General features: G+C 38.9%; 1 protein-coding gene across 1 annotated transcript in view; it reads right to left on the bottom strand.

The window, feature by feature from the left end:
* Nucleotides 1–12,589: 12,589 nt before the first annotated feature.
* Nucleotides 12,590–25,852, bottom strand: part of SLC40A1 (solute carrier family 40 member 1) — a 29,279-nt gene continuing 16,016 nt past the window's right edge. Inside the window, exons 3-9 of the mRNA XM_017729219.1 lie at nucleotides 25,655–25,747; nucleotides 21,306–21,465; nucleotides 20,351–20,466; nucleotides 19,907–20,033; nucleotides 16,595–16,837; nucleotides 14,030–14,689; nucleotides 12,590–12,909 (exon numbers count right to left, since the gene is read on the bottom strand). Coding sequence (XP_017584708.1) covers nucleotides 12,590–12,909; nucleotides 14,030–14,689; nucleotides 16,595–16,837; nucleotides 19,907–20,033; nucleotides 20,351–20,466; nucleotides 21,306–21,465; nucleotides 25,655–25,747 — 1,719 coding nt within the window. The remainder of the gene's footprint in view (nucleotides 12,910–14,029; nucleotides 14,690–16,594; nucleotides 16,838–19,906; nucleotides 20,034–20,350; nucleotides 20,467–21,305; nucleotides 21,466–25,654; nucleotides 25,748–25,852) is intronic.

The following is a 25,852-nucleotide window of genomic DNA, read 5'->3' as shown; positions in this document are numbered from 1 at the left end:
ATGGCAGGACAGTGGGGAGAGGGGATCTGTGCAAAGTGTTCATTGTGAATAAAGAAAGGGGATTTAAACTGCTCAAGATTCTATCATGTGAGTTTTGTTTCCTTTTTAGTTCTAATCAGGATATTTTTGGCAAAGGCAGCAAGAACATTGCTTGCTGCTCATGAAGCTGTATTTCTGATATAAAGAGTGAACTTGACTAGTGCACACCTGACTGCAGATTAAACAAGAGCTTCTCACATACACCCTGTATTTTAAGATAGTTGAATCCTACCTTTCTCATTATACTTATGTTCACACTTACAGTTCAAATTTCCAGCCTTACAGGTGACCTCTGACCTTTGCATCTTTTTCTTCACAATGTCAAATGAGTAACTGCAATCAGAACCCCAATCCTAAAAATACATGCAAGTTGCTTCCTCTGTATTAGTAGCCTTGAGAAGAGTGCTAACCCTCCTACCTGCATGCAAAGTTAGTAAAACTAATATGGTACAGAGTTGACCCTGCCATGATTATATTTCATGGATTTCAGCTATCTTTAGTTCAAATTAACTGTCTTACAAGAATTAAAGTTTGTTAAAGAGCACCTCAGATATTTCTATTCAGCTTTTTTTTAGTGATCAGTGTATCTATTTGACTGAGTTCTCTCACTAAATTGTATAACCCAATGTGTTCCCATACTTACTAATGAGTGGTGCATTAATGGAATTACCATGTAATCACAGATAAAAGAAGAAAGGAAAACTATTACTAAGGAACATGTGATACCATGAGTCTGAAAATACTCTTGAGATAGGTCTGAACTACTTGCTGGCTAAGAAACTGCTGAATCATGCCCTTAGACTCATACCAAAAATAGCATTGCATTTGGCAAAGCACATACAAGCTATAAATGTTCCCTATTGTTCCAACCTGCTGATTAGCTGCTGGTCACAAAGCATGAAAAGCATTCTCCTACCTTTTCTGTCTCCTTGAGAGAAAGAGAATAGCAAATATGTTTTCTCCTACAGTAGTTCTCCCTTTCACAATATCAGCTTTTAATAGAAAGTTACCAAAACCTTTTCAAAGCATTCTGTGAGCTCTCTGCATCTAACACACCTCAGAAGAAACTTTACTTGCTATTTTACACACCTAGATCTCTCAGTTGTAATCCTTTCTGCTGAAACTCTGATGTTCTCTGTATATGATTTGTAAGTTATTTCTTAAAAGGGGAGAAAAAAACATTTCTTGGCCACTTAAAGATTGTATTAATATGAGGAAAGTGATTTTCTCTGAGATCTAGGAAAAAGTCACTGCTTAATGCCCTTAATGAGGAGGGAGAGGTTTTAAAAACTTGAGATGAAAAGCTCCAGCTGGAGTTAATCATGTTCTCTAAGAGGCTTTGTAATTACTGTGGTTTCTGGCCTTCAGCATCACTTCGGTGAAAGGACAGACAAGAGATGCCCTCTGAGTTTCTCTGTGTGCCTCATTACCTTCTGCCTTACTGCCTGTGGCCCAATGTGACAGAGCCCTAGACTGAAGTCCTGGGTTTATCGGCAGCAAGGGTGCCATGCAGGGTGCTGGGATGAACTTGGACACATCTGTCTGAGGTGGCTGGACACCCCTCATCCAGCAGCACAAGTCCCATCCTCTTTCCAGCCCCTGTGCCAGTGTGCAGGGCCTCTTGCTTTGTCCCCATTGCACCACAGCGGCTGCCAGCCTCACCCTGGGAGAGTTAAGGATAAGGAGAGGGATAAGGAAAGGAATAGAAAGGTCAAGTAGAGCAGCCCCTCACCAGAAGTGCCAGGGGACAGGCAATGCAAAATTGTAGAGGGAAAACTAAGAAGGGAAGAAATATTTTCTCTGCTCTGTGTGGGAGTGTTACATCCCACCTCTCTGGCTGACTTTACCTCTCTGCAGTGGCTGACTGCCATCCATGTAGTTTCTGACCATATAAAACACCTTGGTGTTTTTAGGAAAAGCAGAAAGTGTATTACCCTTTAACCATCTGCTCTGTTACCTTTACCCAAGAGTCTGGGTATCACATAAAGAAACATTCTCATGCCCTTTTTAATATAGGAGGGGTAAGAAAAATGTCTGCAGTGCCACAGCCACTTGAAGTTGCAGCTCTTGCATTTTATCTATAACTTACATATCATTACATAAATTTTCTTGCAAATAAAATCCATCTTTGAAAAGCAAAATAATCTCATGGGTGCCTGGCTCTCCAGTCTCTGTGGAGGGCAGTTCACTCAGAAAGCAGAGGGTGGTGTTTCCAGAGTTTCCTTTTCAGAACTGTAACTCGTGGGAGGCTGGGCACATGGGGTCTGTTGAAGAGACAGGCTGAGTTAATTTGCTGCTTTAGCAAAGCTGCTGTATCCACATGGCATAGGGGGTTACAGGTGCTTTGTGCAACATATTTCTGCTATACAGAATGAACCCTCAACACACAATAATCACAGTTACCTTTGCGCTATGTATTTCTCACAAGTTCATGAGTAACTCACTGAACTCTTCAGCACAGCTCTAACTAGGTAATTTCTCTTGGTCTCTGCCACACAGGCTGCTCTTTTTCCTTAAGTCCCCAAACACATTTTGCTTCATGATCCTAATTGTTTAGATTTCAACAACAAGTAACAGAGATGTTCAGAATCCAGAAATGGTGATCCCCTGCAGTCACTGAGCCTGAGACACAAACAACCTGTAGTAATTAACTTTCAGTCAGTGTCAGTAGGATGGTACACACTGTCTTAGTCCAGGCGATTTCAGAGGCAGTAGGAGGATCTAGAGGCAATTTACTGCAGGAGACCAAGTGATGCTTCAGAGTAAGGGACCAGGGAAAGATGGGAATGTCCGTGGAATAAATTGAAGGTCTGAAGGGTGCAGTGATTTAAATGACCAGAAGAGAGGTAATCCCGTGAAACCGGCGATCCTTACTCTGCAGCATATCCTGTGTCACACACTCCTGCTGGGCTGCTGCACTTCCTTCTTCCTTTTATCATCCCAGTCTCCCATGCCTCTCCTTCTATCAGTCCTACTTTGCTTCTCTGTGAAACCCAGACAGAACTGTCTTTCTCACTTCAAACTAATGCTTGTACTTCAGTCTCCAGAACTGGTTTACTTTCCCCATCCTGTTGTTTTGTGGTCGTAGCCAAACTTCTGGCATAATTTATTTAGCATGATGTAACTTAAGAACCACTGAGTCATCCTCAAGCACATCTAATAATGCTTTGTATCACTTCCTCAGGATGGTCTTGAGAAACTGGTTTTTCACTTTTTATTAACAGTGTTATTCGTAGATGGAAGAAAAGTTAGCTGAGTAAAAATGCATTGTAGGAATTGCTACAGTCAGTACTAGTGAAGTGAGCTATTCCTCACTATTTTATTGCTTAAACTTCTACTCAGTAACAGTTTTCACAAGCAGCAATATATAATGACTAAATAGTTTTTAATGTATCTAACAAGAAACAGGAAAACATACTGATCTATCCTGAAGTATTAACAAGGAGGATTAGAATTGTAATTTTTGTTACTGATTCTGTCTTTTAATAAAGAGAATTAGAAGACCAAAATGGTAATAATCATTATCTGAATATGCATTTTTGCTAATTCAGTACAACATTTGCTTGTTGTCCTCTCCCATCATTAAGGTACTTGGAATTTATAATAGTGCGTGGAGATCTGCACAGAATTACCTCAAGTAATGCTTAAGTAGGAGCCCAAGAAATGCTACACACATTCAGTGAACTACAGAAATAAAAGTTGCTGTTGCCTTGGCCATCATGTTTGCACTAGGTCACAAGGGTAGTCCATGAAAACCATTAAGAACCCTGCTGGGTGCCACTAATTGGGTGCCTTCTTTATCCCCCTTTACTGGTGTTAAATTTGTCAATGCATACAAAATTATCTTCAGCAAATATGTGATGCACTGGAAATGTACAGCCCCGGAAATCAGCACCTGTCCCAAAGACACAGGCACAACTTCCACGGTGTGGAGCTCTGTGGATGTGGAGGAATGTGGGTGAGGGTTGAAGAGAATGCTGACCTGTGCTTCAATTCCTTTGTGGCATTTAAGAGGATTTGCCAGAAAGTGCTGAGGTTACTTACATGATCTTCTAGCACTTCTGTTTCCATGCTCTGATACTGATCTAACCTCTGTCCTCCCTGACCAAGTGGGAAATGACAACTAGACAGTAGAGGCAACATGCAAAAGAAGTACAAAATCAGTCTGAAGTTACAGTTTTCTGCTGAACATCCAGCTATCAGCCTTGCTCTCTTCTGTTTGCTCTGTTCCATTTAGATAAGACAACATTTAGATTTTATCACAGCTAAGCAGATAAAATGAAACTGTACATTCCTATACAGCCCTGAACTTCAACTGGTAACCTAAATACAGGTTATAGCAGTGCTAAAAACACAAGTAAAGTTACCATTTTACTACTGACAATTTACTCTCTGTTAGCAAAGCAGAACTGGATAAGAATTCATTATTTGTGGAGGGAGGACATACCTAAGCAATCATCTTAAGAAAAGGAAAATCTCTTTTATTTTCTAATCAGGTTGCCTTTGCTGTGAAACCGAAGACTAGGCCTTCTCAGGTCTGATTCCACTATTCAGAAAGTCTGTTCCTCCTTGTGTCCACACAGTCACACAAAATTAAAGAAAATAGAGGAAACAAACAGTGGGAGAGCAGTTTCTTTTCCCTCTTTTGGTTAAGATGAACCCAATGACAGAGATTCAGGGGAAGGAATTAAAGGTGATGAGATGTATTTTGCTCTTTCGTAGCTACTGTGGATTTTGCATGGAAGCTGTTGGCATCTGCCAGCCTCAGGCACTAATCAGAGCAAGAAAGAAGAAAACAAAAAAGCCAAAGCATGATTCTACTTCTTTGACAACTGAAAATCCCTGGCAAGGCTATCCTGGAACAGTAAAGGCATTAAAAGTATATCTAAAGCTCCTTGACGTGTGCAAGACAAAAATGGCTTTATAATAAGATATAAGAGAAACATTTTCTTAAAAGGAAGTAAATAGAGGCTTCCCAATACGTACAAAGTTTCTTGGTATTCCAGAGGGGGAAGAAACTTTTCAAAAGACATTCAGGAGAACTTCTTGTACAAAACTTTTCTACCTGGAAAAGCATTTAATTTTTTTTTTCACATTCCTTTGATGGGCATATACCACTAGTGCTATTTCGTGTGTTTCTTTCCAAGTGCTGTTTGTATTCCAAGTGCCCCACTGTGTGCAGGGGTTGTAGGAGAGTTTCGTACCATCCATTCAGTCAACAGATACCTCGAGATTACACTACTGACATTTGCAGGGAGTTTGTGCAAAGCAGATGTGTCTGTGCTTAGACAGCCACTAAGGAAGCTCCACAGCTTGGATGGGCTGCTTGGTGTCTCTTTGGTCCCCAGCTGTGCCACAGTTTGCTCCCATCAGGCATGGCTAAACAATGCCAAGGTCAGTACAGGATGACAGGGAATAGTATACTGCAGTCAAGCAAATAAAGCCAAAACTGTCCCAAAGAATGGATTCTTTATCTTGTTTGGTTATCTTTAGAAGATAAATGGACTGCAGCACACTTCATACTGTAAACAATAACTTTGACTGGCCTTACTCCAGTAGCAGCTGAGCAAATATTTCTAACATGGACAACTCCTCCCTCTTTCCCAGCTGGACAGACCACATATTTGTACAACTCCCTGTCCGTTCTTACACCTGATGTGGTCGGCCAGGGGAAGGAAGCTCCCAGAAAGAATTCACACATGGCATTTACTTTTTCAGCAGCCTGAGAACTAAATTGTGCCTTTCTAGAAGCAGGCCCAGAAAATACACTGTCCAAATTCTCCAAGTTAAGAGCTGCAGCTCTTACCTAAATCAGCAGGATACTGACAGCTAAAGGAGTTCAAAGAAGGAGGCTGGATAGGAGATGTACACATAAAATGTAGGCATGCTCTGCACAGGAATATTATGTGAGCATTTTGAAAAACAGTGACGATCTGCTGTATTAGTGCTTGATGAAATCTGTGGTAATTCTGAAGTTCTGACAGTACTGAGGAAAATACCCCTTAATTATTATAAAAGCTGCCCAAACTTTTTACTAATCCTGCAGAACTACTTTTAATAGCAAATCCAAAGATTTCTTATAAACTGAACGCAAACAGTAAGACTATTCCACTGCCTCAGCAGCAGTTCTAGAGGCAACACTGAACTGGAAAAACTGCAGAAATACATTACATGCAACTGGAGAAAAACAGAGCTGGAAAAAAATGGTACCAGCCCTTGAAGATTCAGCATTGGAAACTCCACAACTTGCAGGGCTTCAAGTATGCTGTAATCTGACTTGGCTAATGCTTGTCTTCTCAAGCAAGATTACACATTATTTCCGTTCCCTTTTACACAGGCAGGTATGGTTAGCACATCACCTCAGTCTCTAAATGACCTGAATTGTTTCACTCATTTCACAGAATTACAGAATGGGTAAGGTTGGAAGGGACCTCTGGAGGTCATTTAGTCCAACCTCCCTACCCAAGCAGGGTTCCCTAGAGCACTTTACTCAGCACTTCCTAGAGCTCTGCCTACAACTGTTGCAGTTCTGGCTTCTCTCTGGTTATCACTGCTGTTCAAGACAGACACAAAGGAAAAATTGGATGCAAATCTCCATTTTTTTCAATTCCAAAGAAAACAGCGTTCTGTATGATTCAATTCATGAACCATAGATGTTATAGAACCCATTTCCATTTATTTTTTCACATTACTTATGTTTTCTCTTATCCTATAACCTCACAATTACTTTCTACACCAGTGGATAAGCATTCTCAACCCAGTATTTGAGGAGTCAGTTGGTTGTGCCTAAATGTAGTGCCTTGCATTGAATTTAATCTTTTTTTTTTTCCTGGACTACTTCATCTGTTTGTTACAGTGTGCTGTTGGCAATAGACCTATTGACATTACAGACATGACATATTTTTACCCACTTTTTTCCAGGGACAGAGAACTTACTCAATCACACTGCTCTCTGCCACCTCCTTCACTTCCTGACAAACAGCTTTTGAACCACTTGGTTAATTCCATCCAGGAGAAAGGCCTCCAATTTTGACTTCAGCAGGTGGGCAGAGCAGAAGCCTGGAGCTGTTTCTGTTCCCCAAGGTCTTTGGCAGAGCACAAGCCTGCCCGGTGCCGTTTGTCCTGTCAGCTGGCTCATCCCTCCCCCGGAGCGCTCACGGGCCCTCTGCACACGTGGCCCTCCCGAGGTTCAGGCAGAGCACGGGCTCTGCTTTGCTCTGCTGATACACCAGGGGAGGGGCAGCGCTGCGGGACCACCTCGTGGAAGAAACTGGATTACATAAAACAGGGGTAGGAGCTACAGCTACTGCAGCTGGTGCTGTGTACGGGCAAGGACGCGCAGAGAGAGAAAGCCGCGCTTCGGTGTTTGTGCTGCTCAGGGAAGAGCTTACCTTCAGACTCGAGTACGGTGGCACTGGAATGAGGATATCCTGTTATATTGTCTCCCTCCTGGCTGACATGAACAATGACTTACCACGAAAAAGCTGGGTCGTCTTCTGAGCCATACTGTACAGCCTTAACATGTGTTTTGGGTGGGGTTTTTTGATCCTAATGAGTTGTGCTTAGATATCTACTGTACATTCTCTTTCCTTTATCTGCCAAAAGGAAGGACTCCGATTTCCTAAACATAAGTAACTTCCCATGCATTTTACAAAGGATTAAGAACTCTTAACTCTGCATGTGTGAAAACAGATTGCTACATCACTCTATAACTAAGAGTAGAAAGCACACAGTTGCATGCTTCCCTTGTGACCAAATACAATAAAGTTTAACTAGAAAGAAATATTGACCCACACAAGGACAAGCTGAAGTATTTGAAAAAGCATTATTGAGCAGCATGCACTTTGTCCATACTCTCTGCAAGCCTTTAAGCAAACATCCCTATTCAGTTTTTTCTGCCCTTCAGAGTGGCAAAATAGTGTCTTTCTTAAAGCAGAAGCTAAAGGCATAGTCTTATTCCAGGAATAAAATACTTTTTATGACAGCGTGCAGTTAAAGTACCCACAAGCAGGAAAGAGAATGTGTAACTACAGAGGGCAAGACAATAAAGGACTATAACTCTAACGCTTACTAACTTCTCTAGTACTAAGTATTTGAGAAAGACATGAATGTAAAGTACAGCACAATATATTCCTGGAGAACCTGAAAGCAGGCCAGCCTTGAGGCAGATAGAAAGGCATTACTACCTCAAGAATGCTAGATCCAGAAAAGCCACATCTACTAGTTGAACTCTTCCCTAGCAGGAACAGTCTTCACTCTGATTCCTAGGACATCCACCACGTACTTTACAGAAGGAAATACTGAAGTGACTGTAGTATTTTAAAATTACTAGATATGAACCTGCTTACTCCTTTGAAATTTCTGAGTCAGATTTCTCATTAAAGAAACAAAACAGTTTAGAGTGAAGGGTCTGAGTTCACTGTTTTTTCTTTAACAAGATCCAACCTTCACATCCCATTACCAGTGCTCACTTTAAGAAAATGCTTTTGAAAACAAAAGTAGTTAAATCTTTCAGAGGGGAAGAATCCAATACATATTGTACAATATACCTTCCCCTCCACAGGTATCTCAACTACCTGGTAAGCCAAGTAGTGCAACAAGCAAACAAACAGCAGTAGATATCTCCAATCATTCTACCTTTGGTTGCTGAGCAGTGAATTCCACAGGGGCTTTAAAAACTCAGAACTTTGCAAAATGCTTACAACTGAGTGAAAAAACCAGTGAAACCATCAAAGAGTAAATTGTGAAGGGACTTCTTCAGTTTAAAGAAGTGTTCTTTACCTACTAAGTACAGAATACCATTCACAAATCTTTTTCTTTTTACTTTTATATTTACAGGTGTGGTTAGGTGTACCTACATTTTCAAGTCAGTATTCTAACAGGTCTTAATTTGTAAGGGGCAGTGAAGAAAGCAAACCTTAACAACTGGGGACAAACCATAAAGGTCTTAAAAAAATCTTAGTTCAAAGAGGAATCAGTTCAGAAAACTCCTAGTGAACTAATGAAACATCTATAAAGATCAATTCTTTGTGCAAACATATCTTAAATGCACAAAGCCAGAAGCAGTCCTATATGAAACATTCTGGGTTTAGTCTCGAAATGTACTTGACTACTAAAAATACTGCATTTATTTGTGACCACTCCTATGCCTAGGGCTCTCGCCTACAGGTTGCTGCTGCAGAAGGCCATCATCTCAAATTCAGTATGGTAAAGATACACGGGAAGGTATCATTTGCCTTCTTTTGCTCAGAAGGCCAAGACACAAAACTGTTCTATCACCAATGCAAGGCCCAGGCTGAGGTTTCAAGACCTTCATCTATTGTGTCTTAACTTACCACAGTGGACAGTAAATAAAAGCAATTCACCAAAGAGTTACAGGGTTATTGAAAGATCTTGACTACATTTGTCGTTTGTGTCCTCCTTAATGCTATTTCTTTGTGCTTCATGGCTGTTCCAACCCATCTTACAAAACAAGTTTTCTGCTCAGAATCCATGCTAAGTGTAGCATACCACGATACCCACAAACTGAAAAATACAGGACAAATAAGTTTTTATGCAAATTTATTAATTAGCTTTAACAATAGTAATACATAAATCAATACTATGTCCAGCATAAGGTTGTATAATAAAATATTCTGGTAAGAGTGATTTCTAGTGCGTACATTTTTAAGGGCAGTTTTCATCCAATTTGGACACTTTAAAAAAAAAAATAAATAAATACAAGGCCAAAAATGCTTACTTAATGAAAGCCCTGCTAAGTAAGACTTCAGGCTCCACACTGCTTCAAAGCACTACTGAGGACAGGTGTCTGCACACATCTTGGACTCACACAAATGGGCTGTGCTCAAGCAGCATACATTTTTTGATATCCAACACAGACCAATATACACAAGTTTTCCAATTTAAACCTCCTTATTCCTCTTAAAAGTAGCATTCACTTTTCTATTTTAGGATTGTCTTGCCTTCCAGCTGTGATGTGCACATATGAATCCTAACCACATCATGTTTACAAAATACAAAGCTCCAGTCCTCTCCCAATAGTACTGCACTATCTAGTGGAACTATTTATGAAACAAATTGCTACTCAAATTAAACAAGACTAAATTGTTCTTGAAGAAAGAAAAAAAAAAGCCTTTGGGAGCAGGCAGGAACATGGCATGCTCCCAGCTCTATTTGTCATTTTTTGGAGCTCTCTAGACTTCAGGAATACATCCTCTCTGGGATGTCTGGTGCTTAGTGCTACAGCATTAAATTTTAGGCACCCTGGGTTCTGTGCACTGTAGACAGTGCAAAAAAAATAAAAGCTGCATTTTCAGCTTTGTTTCCCTGATGGCCAGTGAGTCCAAGACATACAGTGGCATTCAGATGTTTTTCAAAGTGCAGTATAGAGGCATTCACTGACATCTGGACTGCCTTTATTTACATTTAACAATATTAAAATCTGGTCCCAATTTAGATTAGATACACATGAAAAAATATATTTGGCAAATCAGAGCTATTTTATTTACTAGTGTACTTATCATATACCACATAAGGCTATCCTTTGGACATGTTTACTCTACAAATCTACATAAGCTTGTTTTATTTGTCTTCTGACAAATTCTGCTGATGCCAAAATTCCCTTTTCCTTAAGTTACACTCAGGACTGAGTCACAAATTTTAAACCTACTCTAAATTACATCTTTTTCTTTATTATATCTAAACAAAATCCAAATGATTGGTCAAACTATAAACACTTATAAACCTAGTGAAAACATCCCTGAGAAGCTTTCAGCAACATAGAGTAATTATTAGGTTTGGTCCATTAGAGGAGAAAAGTCATTACATCCAGTTATTGAAAGCTATGGGCTCCAAGTCCATTGATTGTACATTGGAATACCATTCATTCCATTTCACACCTCTTACAAAACATTGTATCTGAGACAAAAGCCACTAGAGGTTCTTTACATTCTTTGATAGATAATGTAATTGTTACAAAAGTTGTGGTGACTTTTGTAGTCAGGCCTAGATTCAGCCCTGGTGTCATGCCTTTAGTTTCAATGGAGTTCACACACATTCCAGGGTTGAAGTCTGGCAACATATATGACTGTGAAGGACGGTACCTAAAATTAAAAAAACCCCTTAAAAGTTAAAGAGGATACTTTTCACAAGTTGCTAACATTATGTTTTCACATACTACTTATTTTGCAAACAAACGTTTTACCAATATTTAAATTTAGAAGTCAGACTGCCAAGCCATAGGAAAACTCAGAACACCACCAGGTTCAACTCTACAGAGAAAGCAAAGTGCGTATTTTCCACAAAAGTGCACATAGGGTTAATGACTATGGAAGTACTGTGTTAGTATGCATGCAGGGTAATAAAAAAACAAAACAAAAAAAAAAAAAAAGCAAGAACTTATTAAACAGAGGGACATATTTTCATTGCTCTGAAGTTGCTGTAGAAGGCCTCTCAGTCCACCATCTCATTGGTTTAGCAGTATTTTAGAACAAAGTCAAAATTCACATACACATCAGATAAATGCAAGTAATCCATCTTTTGAATGAAATATTAACTATTTTCAAATGCAATTGTTTTCAGAAACCCTGTTAAAGCCTGATATATTGGAAAATCAACTTAAGCTGCTTGTACTCTGAGGCAAAAACTAAGTTAGCACTAGAATTTATCTTTCTGTACCAGTACTCCTGACCTTAGCACTTTCTGTTACATCAAACCCGAGCAAACCTGCCTTTTGCAATTAAAAAGCTGTGCTTTGTAATATTACATCAATAGCTTCTGCTAAATGAGGCTGTTTCACTCTATGAAGTGCAACAAAAGTGTAATACAATATCTTGTACCTAACACTTGTCTAATTTGTAAGGAAACATGCAAAAAACCTGCAAAGGTGTTTCCATAAAGTTAAACCAAAACATAAAATACTATAAAGGTTTTGGGGGAAAAAAAAAAAAAAATCAAGTCCATTTGAAGAATCCAAGAAGAATCATAGAATATTGTGAGTTAGAAGGAAGCAAGCCACAAGGACCATTGAAGTCTAATGTTTACAGAGGATGTTTATACCAATTTAAGAAGATAGGTGAGCAGAACTGTTCATGGTAAAAGAATATTGGAGAAAAACTCCAACCAACCAAACACTGTATAAAAAGTTATTCTAAAGAAACTAAGAAAAAGAACAAACCCTCATTTTACACAATGCACACAAGAATTATTCAGAATTCATAAGTTAAGTGGGTATGTATGACCACTTAACAGTATCACTGTGGGGGTCAGCAATGGAACTTGAACAGTATTTTTGTGATCAAACACCAGACACATGACTTGTGGGGAACCTTTGATACAGCAGCTGTCAAGATCCAACCAGGCTGTCCTCTGCCAAACATGAAACATTTACAGAGTCACTGTAATAGGAATTTTCCCTCTTGGGACAGCTTCCCCAGACAGCTAAGTTACGCATTGAACTCTAGAGAAACACCTCAGGCAGGTTCATAAAAGGAAGTATATCTGCTTAACCATGATATTTGTGAAGCAAAGTTAGTAAGAGAAGTGGATCCTTTCAGACAGTAGATGTATTACCAGGTGGTGAACTGTCAGGGGCTGCTTTGGGATCAGGAGTGTGACAAACAAAAAGTTGTTTTCCCAAGCTTTTCTGGGCAAATCTGAAGTACATTATGTGGCCCATTGCAACAAAAGACACAGAAATTAGCACCAATAAGCCAAAAGCTTCAGGGTTTGGGGCCAAGATGACCATGATGAAGTGCAGCAAGTCAAGAAGATAATTCATGGAGTTTTGGACACCATTTATGATGCCTCTTTCAGATTCTATGACGTTTTCTTGGAGTAACTGTGTGACAGTCAAATCAAAGGACCAAAGGCCTATGGAGAGAAAAAACAGTTATCCATACAGCTGGGCTTCTCATGGCAAACTCATCACTGGCACAATTAAATTCATCCTTCCAAGAATTCACTTCTGCCAAAAATGCACAGGCTAAGATATCCTCTTGTTAACTAGAACTGGTTTCATGCTCACAGTCAAGAGCAATTTACTTTCCTTTTACAAAAATTTCCTGAAATAATACATACAACTTTACACATTAACTTGCCTGTCACATCCTGTTTCACCATGACTATCAAGCCAATGTTTTACTCATCCTTTCCTTGCTTAAATAGCTGGCTTACAGCTATTTACAGTGTATTCATGCTAGCTGCAATCACTAAGGCTCTGGACAAAATGTTTTGCAAAAAAATCAAGCCTCTTTTAAACTATGCAGAATACTCAATAATTTTAAATGATTGACACTAGCTTCCATACTGGTTTAGTCTGTGATTCAGCTTTAGAAGCTTATCTTGCAAACAATCTTAATACATATGAATCAAGTATTTTATTCCTTCAGAATTCAGCAAAAACTAACTGCAGAAACTGAGTATTAAGATTCTACAGATAACCACTATGGTTCATTACATTTATATATTTGACTGCCTATTCTGTTGACAGATACTAACACTATGCTAACCAGCAATTCCTCAAAAAATTAGGCTGTCATCCAAATCAAAGCTTCCCTTCTGAAGTCCAAGATTAGACAATTTTAATACGTGGATTAATTTAGTAAAGTGTGAAATTTAAAGGTTTTCATAGCAGATGTGTTTAGCTCTGTTTCCTAGTAACAAGTGGTTTCATTTGGTTGTGAACAAAAATCATTTAGAGATGAGCTTTCCAAAAAAATACGTTACAATCATCTCCAAATGTGGTAAATTTTCTCCTACTAGTGACATACAATATACATGGAATTAGTACTGCAGTCTTCACCCTGGTGATACTATTGCAGGATCATTTCCTTTTTATGTAAAGCATAATCAACTAGCCCCAGAAACATGATGTAACACTTCAATTATAGCCTCTAATTCTAAAATCAATTGTATTTAGTTGACAGGCACTATGATTTTTAGAATTAAAAGCAGATAATAAACCAAATTGTAATAGAGACATAGTACTTACCAACTCTAGCAGCAATGACTCCTGTAAACAGGAGACTAACAGAGATTAAAGGCACAGACTCAGGACTCATCTCTGGGTCACTGTTAGCAGGAGCAATAGACCCATTTAACAAGTTGGGCATTCCAGTTGCAAAAATCATTTCAGGTTCTGGAGATGCTATAGTAGGCAATGGTTCATTTTCAAACAGCCTGGCATTGATGTCAGCAAACGGGGAAACAGTCAAATCCATAGGACTTCCAGGCATAAATACAGAGATGGCACATAAGATCAAACAAGCAAACTGAGCAACTCCAGAAATAAGGCCCGTACGAATGAGGCCACATTTGCGCCGAAGCCAAGTGAAAGCTACTGTTCCCATGATTCCAGTGACTGCTGAGGCACCCATGAGGAGGCTTAGCACAGAGCCACTCAGCCCCTGAGTGTATGCATAGCCTGTAGTGATACAATCGAATCCCAGAACAGTCATATAGAGAAATGCAAGGCCCATGCCTGCAAGGAACACTGGCTGGTTGTAGTACGCAACCCATCCATCCCGGAACGTTATGAAAGGTTCAGCAATCCGGGTAGCACAGCCGACTTCCTTCTCCTGCTGGGGCTCAAAGCCAGTTACATCTTTCTCAATAATTAACTGCACTCCTTCAGTGGGTTTCATGTCACTCTCTGCAAACAGAAATGGAGCTGTCAGATACACTCCTGCCTGCAAAGCACAGACTGTAAAGTGACAGACAATTGTTTACACTAGGTTTGCTACTGCAGAAGTGCATCAGTCAAACTCCACTACCAAGCTTTCTCTTAATTACCTAAATTAAATCATTTAAAGCATTCTTAAATCCTACCTAGGGAGTAAGATCAAGTAAATTTTATCCCTATCAATTTATTTAATTAAACAGTGATAGGAGAAAGCATTGCCTGCTTCTAGACTTGTGACTGAATGCTCCAGTTCCATAGGGAAATCATTTGCCTAATGATTGCGAATGTCACACAGCTTTGTATGCTTAAAAGCACTGACTGAAAAAAGAAGGGAATACTTAAACATCTGTCAGTATCTCATGTCATGGCAGAAGAACCAAGGCTGAAGCCTGTCCAGAGCCAAAAGCTTTCAAAGCTTGACTTAAAAAAAAAAAACAAAAAAAAAACCAAACCCCAAAATCTCAGACTATGCATTTCTACAATTCCATTCTCACTGTAATAAAGGAAAAAGGCACTTCCACTGGTCCCAAACAAAAATCCAAAAACTCGCAGCAGTATTTACACTAGTAAGGAGGATAGAAATTCTACAAATGTCTAAATGCCTGAGCAGTGTTTTTACACTGTTAAGTTCAAAACTAACTTCACATACAGCAAATGAGACACATGAAGTACTTCAGCAACTTTAAAAACACAAGTCTTCTAATGAAATCAGAATACTGCAACAGCAAAGATGAAGTGTTTCCTACTTATTGACATTTGCTAAATGCTTCATTCTCCAGAAGTATATAAGAGCCTGTTCCAAAGCTATGGAGCCTTCTACACTCTCTTGTTCTCTAATACTAGAGTGCCATCAGCCTGGTCCAACAGCTTACTGGACCAGCTATTACCACCGTGGATCTGATGGGTGGGAAGATAGATCTCTTCAGTACTTTTAATAGCAGCTTTCTAACTCACAATATATTGAGACAAGATTGTTAGCTAGTATTTAAACGAAACCCAGGAATTCTTTGTATTTCAAAAAAAAACCCCAAAAAAAACAACAACAAAAACCCAAACAAAAACCCACAGCGTGTTGTAGCTGGGAGCCCGTAACATGAGCTTTCAATAGTATTCATATACTGCTACCTTAAAAATGGGGAAACACTTAAGTTTAGTATTTCAGCATCTGACATTTCCAATACTTCACAATAATAAGTCTGTTTCTGAAACAATTTTAATTTCTGGCATTGAGACTACCTAAAGTAGTGTTAGTATCAATTTCTTATTGATATAGTAATAGTAATCTTATAGTAATAGCCACAGTCATCTACACTGCATATCCCACTTGTACTACTTGACCAAGGAAGCAGAACTGAAGGCCAAAAGAGTTTCTTTTTTTTCTCCATCGTTCCCTGGCACATGTAAAAATCATTCAATCATGTCAGAATAGAAATATGACCATCTATTCTGCAACCTCCCAAAAGCCTGTTAGTACTATGTGTAAGCAGAGATCAGTTAGCAAGGAACAGTCTTACAGAGGCCGTAGACACTACAGAGCCAAGGATCTGGTCCAGCTCCTTAGCTATAGTACAGATGGATAGGAACATTCTTTATGATCAGCCTGAAGTTACAGAGCAGACTGTAACTCTAAGGGATTAATGAAGAGGAGAGAATTAATTCTTCGGCTAAATTTTATGGAATTCCTCAAAAAGCTGAGTATTGTTACTTAGATTAGAGTCTCTGGTATATATACCCCAAACATGAAATCTCCAAGCTACGAGTAGAAAGATATATAACCTTAAAGCAGTGCCTGTGGAAATCAAAAGTCAACGCTTGGCTTGACTGATGCAATGAATATACAGTGAATTTGAATAGTTACTTCTGTGTTTTCAGTACCTTTCTTTACATTCAGCTGTTTCAGTTCTGATGCTTCAACTTTTGCAGATTTGTGAGCCAGAGTAGGGGTTTTCTGATAAACCTTCCAGAGCAGCAGATATTCCACACACATCGACATCAGGTTCCAGCCAGAAATGAATCCACAGCCAATCATCGGGGAGCCAAATGTCATTATCTGACCAACAGCCATTGGGGCCAAGATATTGGTCAGCTGATCAATTCTTCTTATTGTGGCATTCATATCTGTCAGAAATTATTTGATGATATGAAATGATTGGTGAACACTTACAGTGAAATATTCACTAACATAATTGTGAATTGCACATGTATAAAGGTAAAGCTACAAGTCTTGCTCCACCTGTAAGTGATTCCAGCAGGAGTAACCAGAGGCACCTACAGACTCTTTCAATGTTTAAGTTCTCTGCAAGCAACCAAGGTGTTTGTAAGCCAAATCCCTGCTGCTGTTAGTTTCGCCTGTGTGAGGTCTTTCAGGTTTAGCATGCTGGGTTTACAGTGGCAGCATAGTCCTGTTCATCATGAGATCAGGTAGAACTGTTCATCATGATATCATTCAGATCACTTTTACACAGCACTGATACTGTGGACTCCTAGCTCTATCCCTGTAACACTCAAACCTAGCATGCACAACTCCAGGAATCTCATAAGGTGGAATTGTTTCTTGTGAAGATAGTAATCTATCTCCTAACACTGGAACACATATTTCTGAGTCTCCTCTATTTAATTCTAATAGCTGGTGGCCACAGTACCACCATGATGGCAGAATTTTGAAATGGCTTTACATTTCCTTGTTAAGTCACACTGGTTGATGGCAGCTGTAGGCGTCCTTAGATCTTACTGAGCAAAGTCCTCACTCCTTTCTGGTCCTTTGATGTTTACAGTCAAAACAAGCAGCTCATTCTCAGCACAAATTCATCTTTCATTTGCTGCTAGGGAATGCCTCACCCAGCTCGATCTTATCTACTTTACTGTCATTAAACTATCTGGGTTCCTGTAAGTTTCCAATTAATAGTGCCATTCTTCCACTCCTAAAAGTTGCTAGACACTCAGTGGTTTCACATGTGAAAGGGTTTCACCCTTTTAGAGTCCTACTATAAAATTAGAGCTTTTGAAGGGCAAGTGAAACTCTACATGAGTATGAAGCTGCTTTATTGAATCTTTAGAGAATTACTCCTTGCCATTCAAAGAAGCATTCAGGTTACTCTATTTAAAATTCAAAATCAATTCAATGTTAACCTTCAGTCAAATAGTTAAGTTAGATACTTGCATAATATTTGGCTTTAAAAATTCCAAGAACTAACCTTTGTTTTTTGAGTTATTTGAGGAAGCTAGTAATTCCACTCGGAAAAGGTACAAAGAGTGAATAGGAAAACTATGAAGGGCAACAAAGTAGAGTTAAGGTAACTTTTTTATTTCCCTGTTCCACTAACCTGCATAGCTAAGACGTCTCTTTGAGGAAAGGTAACAGCGCAGAGGTGGATAACAGTATCTTCTGCAAAGTCAGTGTCAGCACTTAATTTTTTTTTTTTTTTTAAGGTTAGGAATTCCAACAGCATCCAAGTTACACCATGATTAAACAGAAAACAAGCCTATTCAGCCTGAAAGGAATGCTTTAGATAAATCTGTTCAACTAAGGTGCTTAATTCAGTGGTTGTTTTCATTCTTCAATCAAGTCGCATGAGAACTTACAGTAACCTCTTGCCTGATTTCTCAGTACAAAAATGTAAGTGGTCATACAATTGTGCCTGAGCTCATGAAGCAGTAAAGAGGCAGGATTGACTCCCAGGCAGCAGCTCTCTGCAGGTGTGATCTGTACTTTATCTCATGTGTAGTATATGGGACAGGGATGGGGGAGATGATTTGCTGAATAAGATCTGACACAAGTTTTAATAGTTCTCATTAACCTAATACTTTTACAGATAGCTGCTATTTTTGTACCTGTGATTCACATGCATGAAGAAAGTTCACCTGTAGTGCTGCTCTACAGAAGGCATGACCTAGAAAGGCACTGCAAGGTCAAAATAAAAGACTAGCGAGTATAACCTGTAGACTGGGAAATAAAAGTATGACACTTTTAATGCATCTAAGAATTAGCCTTTCCTGGATGAGATGGGTAAATAATACTCCTTCAGTGGAGATAAACCTCAAGTAAAAATCTGGAATACAGGGCTCAAATTTCTAAAAGGACTCTGAACTTTATGGGCAATTTAGGCAGCTTTATAGAAAATTTAGAGTCCAGAAGCTGAAATGCTGTCTAAGCCTGAAGGTATCTAAAGTATGTCAGACTTAAACTTTAGTTCCAGAGTTAGTGACCTATAGAGTTCTTCATATTGTTAAACTGCTCTGTGCCTTGTTTGCAGTTCAGTATCAGTTCCTCAATCTGAGGAGGCTTAAGTCCCCTTATGGGATTGATTCAGAGCCCATATAGCCTGACCAAATTAATCACAAAAAAATGCTGCTTCCCACACTATCTATCTGTTACAATCAGAGCAGCAGGACAGCCAAAGATCTGTTGTACACCCTTTTATGTAATTTGCTTTGTGTATCGTTGGTGAGATTCCCAATATCTCACATCCAAGTAGCATCACGACTACCAAACAGCAATAGAATATGAATGGGAATGAATTCTCTCTCCTAGTAGTATCAATGTCACCGTGCAAGTGCAAGGCACAGGGGGAAAAGATTATTTAGTCTATAGTCTATGCTCAAAAGCATCAGATGTGAAAGGAAAGCAGAGCTTCTGATTCCAGCTGAAGGAAAGTGTTCACAGCTCTGAGTTAGACATTGAATGCTAGAGAAATGCAAGGTTTCAAATGTGCCTGCATGCACAGTATTACCTACTGGCAATTTCCTAATACACCTACTTAACTGTTCTGGACTTCATTCTCATGCATCTCTTTCTTTGATCCCTATGAGAGGAGCCCAGTTACGCAAGAGTTCTCTGTTTCATTCCAGGGACCTAAAAATAAAGTATTGCAACACTTGGCTTGTTCAGCAAGACTAGTTTTCCTAACAGAGTTGCAGCAGGACTAAGAGGAGGGCAAAACAAGTTTGGGGATGCCTAACTGAATTGTAACCACAACAGTAATTTGTGATCTCAGTAGCTGTAGTCCATAGTAAGGAAGAGCAAAATAAAGGCTGCCCTTTTACCTAATGTATTCTCATAATATCTGGAATTCAAAGATATACTGATTTCTGTAAAACTCTTGTCTTAAAAAAAAAAAAAAAAAAAAAAAAAAAAATCAATCTTGGAAAGTGAGACATGCAAGGTATTATAAAGGCAACATATTTCACCTGCCAGTTTGCTTCTGTCTTCCCCTGCAACCACAACAATCCAGTCCCTCTGAATTGTGATCGCTGTGGCAGTGCTGGCCAAATTGGCAATATTTGCTATTGTGATAACCAGGATATAGCACAATGTCTAGCGAGATGAGGGGGAAGAGGTACAAGGACAGAAAACTGATGGAGATCTCCACTTTGTACACAAACAGAAAAGACTTTTGTATTTGATTCCATACATTTTAGCATTATTCTTCAGACAAAACAAGATCAAGTCTACAATTCCTGGCAGAAAACAATCTTCATCTCTGTTTACCTAAGCAGTGCAGTTTCATTTGCCAGTTTTAGCTCCCAGAAAAGCCTATACAGATTAGGGAAAAGATAAAAATTCATCCATTTCCCATGCTCCCCAAAGTTTCTTTGTAAATTAATTTCTTATCAACAAGTTCAAGCACTCACAAGAAGCCATCCGTGGTATAATGTCAAGAGCTGTGTCTTAAACGAGAAGATAATCATCAGGATAACCCCACACAGGATGACAGATGAATTCTGCACAACCAAGGATGTCTGGGCCACTGTTAAAACCAAACAGAGAGCAACAGTTATGAACATAAGAATGAGCTAATTACAGCCTTAAGGCAGATATAATTAAGGAGCATGCACATATTTTTTAAATAACTTTATTTTCCTAGTCTCCCCCAAAATATAAGTGGCAAAAGTATACTTCATAGTAGATTCTGAATCTTCCATTGTCTTAGAGAAACAAACTAATGTCTAATGTAACTTCATAGCTCTTGATTTACAGTCCAGGTAGGTCTTCTCTCAATCTAAGTCCCTGTTTAAATGCTGGCAGTATGTTTCAAGTAGTGAAAACCTAGCTCAAGCCTCTAAAATTCATCTTCAACCTACCATGGATGGGATACCATTCTGAAAATTTTTGGGAAGTAAAAATTCATTTGAAGAACTTGATCCCATTTTATTTATAAAACAGACTAGAGCATATATAGTTACAACATGCATAACACAAATGCAGTGTGTTTACACTTAAGTGAAAGATGTTTGTATCCAGACAGAAGATAACAAATAATACAAGTGTATGTTAGTGTTATAATGCAAGAAGAACTTGGTCTGTAGTCCTAAAGTTACGTATTTTTTACCTTTTGTGTTTCCACACATCTCTACACATCATGGGTTTAGGCTGAGTAATAGCATATTGTGACTTAAAACTGTTTTCCTCCTGTCTTTGAGAGTATCTTTGTATAACCATCACCACTCTGAAACCACTCTGCCTTTCTTAAAGGAGATGAGCAAGCCCCATTCTCATATCTGATGAGAAATTCAATCTGTCAGCTTCACCTTTTTAACATGAATTCGATCCATCTGTAAAGTAAATAACCTGCTCTAGGCATCTAACCTTTGAGCCTGGAGTTCTTGTCCACCCAGTCTCCAATAAGGGCTCCCAGGAGAAGAACTGATCCAGCCACAACCAGGCCATAGACCGCAGTCAGGAGTAAGCTGTTTCCATAAAGTTCAACCAGGAATACAGACACGGCAAAATGCCACATACGATCTCCCTTTAAGAATAAGAGAACATACACAACATTACTGGTTTCACTTTTAGAAGCACACAAGTTCACTATTTTACTAAAGCCCCGTCAAAAGTCTGTACTAAAATAAAGGTTTGTTACACATACAGAGGTGATGTGGGTTTCTTTTGTGGTTGTTGGTTTTTTGATTGCTACATCCTGTCACCATGGATTTTATCCCAGTATCACTAAGATCATCTATCCTAATCAAGTGGATCATTACAGTAATACCACAAATCCAAAAATCCCAGATATTTTCTATTATTATATTACTGGGCAAAGTCTGTCACCGACCACATCAAAAAAACCTCAAAAAGCTTATACAAGTTCTCCACAGATCAAATATTAATAACAGATTTACCGATCACTATTTAAATAACTTTTCAAGACAGAAGTTCGCTCTTAGATGATCAAAGCTTAAGTCCTGCTTTATAACACAAGAGTGAGTCAAGTGAAAACAAGTCATCATACAATTCAGGATAGATATGGGTAAATGTTAACTGAAGTTTCTGAAATCAATGGACTTCAGCTGTTTTTAGTGTTAACCACTAGCATATTACTCAGAGCTCATTTAACCTATCGTAAACTCACTGCTAGTTCAGCCCATTTAGCCTATTGCCCATTTAACCTAGTATTTAGAATACAACATGTTCATGTTCTGATACCACTTGCTACAGGTACAAGAAGGAAGCCTCAACTGTTAAACACATCCAAGTGAAGTAATTTTCATACTACTCAAAACATTTTTAGGTTTGCTAATAAATACATGGAGGTTTTTGTTGTCACATCTCACTTTACTTTTAAACATATTGCAAGCAATGCATGACAGAAAATGCTTTATGTAATCATTAACAAAGCACATGAATAGAAATCATTTATACCATTCTGGGGCACACAGGTTGTTTAATAAGGGTCCCTAACATTAGTCTTCTACAAACCAAACATGAAACTGTTTTCTTCTGCTGATTTATCTTAAATAAACAACTGCTATGTGATACAGCAAAGAGTACAAATTTCTAAGGACCTCAAATAGTCAGAAGGGCTGGGGGAGGTGTAACATAAAAGTACTTTTAAAAATCAAAGCCTGCCAAATCTAACTTATCATGTAACACAGCAGTCAAGAGATACACAAAAAAGCGTACTATTTGAAGGGTCAAAATAATTGCAAAGTGTGATTAGTCTTCAGCTTAGTACAGACATAAAAAGCATTTGCCTTTTAATGTTATTTGACTTCACTGAAGGAGATTTCCATAAGCATTGTAACATGTAAACTTTTGTACATATGTCCTTAACCACAGGCTGAAAAAAATTATATTCCAATCATGGAAAGAAAAATTTAATCTGTCCAAATAAAAACCGTGGGGTATTTTGTATGCTTTTTAAACTAAATCCAGTGACAAATGCTACTATAAGCATGATCATCTTACATGTCTCCTCTCATATATTATAAACCATTTTTTACTCAAGAGACACCTAAGGTCTGCTGTAAATATGTTCCACTTACATTCCATGGTTAGTTAGTATAAATACATAGAACACATGCCAGCAATGAATCCACAGGCATATAGTTTCCCAAGTCCAGCTTTCACTTAAACTTAGTATGACCTGAGGTGGTATTTTATACAATTTCACTTAAAATATATGCAGGTGAATTAACCCAGATAACTGTTTATTAAGCTAGAAAAATGAGCCAAAAAAACCCCTTTCATATTAAGTTTGGGTTTTTTATTTGTGCAGAGATGTTTCAGTTACTGGATTCTGACAAGATGAAAAAGGCATTTTTAAAAAAAATCTAAGCATGTTAAAGTCAGTGCCAGTCACTACTGTTAGAGTGAAAAGTTGAATCTCACTTCAAACTCATGGAAATGTTCCTTTGACTCCAGAGACATCATGATTTTGCTGTACACTTCACTTAAGAGTCTGTGAACACTGTTAAACTTTATCCAACACATTTACCCAGAGTATTTTGTTCAGGCCAACCCACAGAGATAATTTTTGGGGTAACCACAGCTATTACAACCTGGAAGTATGATTTTCTTTCAAGAATTAAAAACCATGAAGAACAAGCAAAGATAAAGGAGAAGAACAGTATTAGTGAATTGCAGAGCTTTGTAGCAGGTATGCAATTTCAAGCTAAGATCTACTGAAATTTGAACAGCAAATATTGTCTTCAGAAACAGGAAGAACCTTGATTACATATCCTTAGTCCCACCTTAAAATGTCTCAAAATGTGGATATTTCAAAACTTTTTAATAGCTACAGCTGTTTAGCATCATTATCCTTTTAAAGACAGCTCCTCCCCTTCTGTAATTATAGTCACCTTTATAATCACCTTAAACTGAATGTATACAATCGCACATCAGAACTGAGCCGCAAGTTGAGGAATAGCCAGGCTACCACCTACTGACAGGCCTCCTGAGGCCTGAGGGGCACAGATAAGGCTGGGAAGTTGCAATCAACTGATCTCCTGGGAAGCATTAGGCATGACAGCCACAAGGTGAACCCAGTTCCATGCCGTTCTTTCCTTCTTGCTGAGGGATAGACAGCAATAGCGTAAGGTCTGAGACTCCAGTTCAGCATTGTTGTCCAGCCTATTAAGATCCCTGAGGCCAGGCACACATTCAAATACTTTACTAAGCAAGAGTCCAACAGAGTCTAGACTTTGTTCAAGTCTGAACATTTCTGGAGATGTGACGTGTTTAATCATTTACAGGTTCTCTTGGCATTTGGGAATGGCACAGTAACACAGAAACCTAATTAGATCTCCTAGTTACAGCAAAAGCCCACTTCTCTCAGGTTTTGTATTGTAGACAGAACCATTCTAAAACAAAGATGATCTATTACTTGGAGTTCTGAAGATTCAGGTATTTGTTTACTGTTCTGTTAGCAACAGCCTTCACACTACAGGAACACCAAAGCTTAGGAGATACAAAAGGTGAAGTCCTGCACCCAGTTCTGTCAAAATAAGGTGGTGTAGAATAACTTCTGTTGATTGAGCAGATTTGATTGAGGGTTTTTTGAGCCAAGATTTTCAGCACAAAACCCACCAGGGCATGACCAGGAGTATCCATTAATATTGCTACACAGACATCTTGTAGTCAAACATTTGTTACTGTGTGCAACATTGTTTTCTAACTCTGCTTAGTCACCTTTACTGAGGGACAGAGCAATCCCACCGCGAAGCTGTGAAGCGCTGCTCAGAGAGGACTAAGCAGGGTTGGCCAAATTGCCAGTGAGGCACTTTGTGGGTATGACTGACAAAAGTTGTTGCAGGCAACAACCCTGACCTCTAAAAAGCAGTGAGCCAAACAGCTCCTTCAATATTAACAACTGCCAAAATATTGCACTTGTTTAAACAAACATTTGATACCACCCAAAGCCTTTTTCCACTAAGAGAAACATCAGTACGACCTTTCAGGTTAGTGAAAGCAAGAAGCTGCCAGTTAGGCATGCAGTGTTGTAACTGTAGATCAACCATTTGCTCAATACATACATCAAACCAGTCCAAATGCAGGACCAAAACACAAAACAAGGAAAATGGGGGGAAACGTTCCATTTATTTTTGAACCAAGCCATTGTATGGAGACTTAAGATTCTGTTATGTTACACACATATTCCTAATTTTATTCTGTGAAACAGAACCGGATTGTCTATTTTTAGTGCATATTTTAAGGTAGCTGTTTTTTAGTATTCTTCAAGTGAGTAAAAGCGGGCATAGTAAGTTATACTAGCACAGAAGGAGGCAAACAATTTTACAGAGGACAACTCCTGATGCTTTCAACAAATTAGCTAGTGAGTAGCAGTAATGGGTCCATTGTAAACACTGAGCATATCCCATCAGTAAGTATATAGGTCCTTTACATATATGCTGCAATGGGCTGTCTCTCATTCTGCTCCTCTATAAGGAGTTTCACTGGTTCTGCAGTTATTTAAAAACATTAAAAGGTACAGAACCAGGCCCTCCAAAAATTGAGTCCTCCACTATGCGCAAAACCTAAACCTACTACAGTGTATCTTGTAAAGATTATGAAGACTTTTAACAGCAAGGTGGTGTAACAAGACCTCTAGACACTAGTGTGCTAGTTTGTGAACATTTTTGGAAAATACCAATAAGGCTCAGGTAAATCATAGCCAGATTAATCAAATCCTACTTCTACCAGGCCAGTATTTTACTTACCCAAGTGGACAGTGCATGTCCAAGATAAAGAAGAAACTTTGCAGACGTAAAATAGGCAATCACAGATCCTAAATGAGAAATAAGAAACAGATGCTAAAGCAAATGCGGGCACATCTACCGCATTTCGGTACCGCAGGCACGGTTCGCTGCCGTGGACACCGTTCTGAGAGCGGAGGCACCACCGGGACACGATGCGAT

The sequence above is a fragment of the Corvus brachyrhynchos genome, unplaced genomic scaffold (genome assembly GCF_000691975.1).
Source record: "Corvus brachyrhynchos isolate BGI_N302 unplaced genomic scaffold, ASM69197v1 scaffold370, whole genome shotgun sequence".
NCBI lineage: Eukaryota > Metazoa > Chordata > Aves > Passeriformes > Corvidae > Corvus > Corvus brachyrhynchos.
Note: the sequence above shows the minus strand (reverse complement) of the source record. Positions and strands in the feature narration are given on the sequence as shown.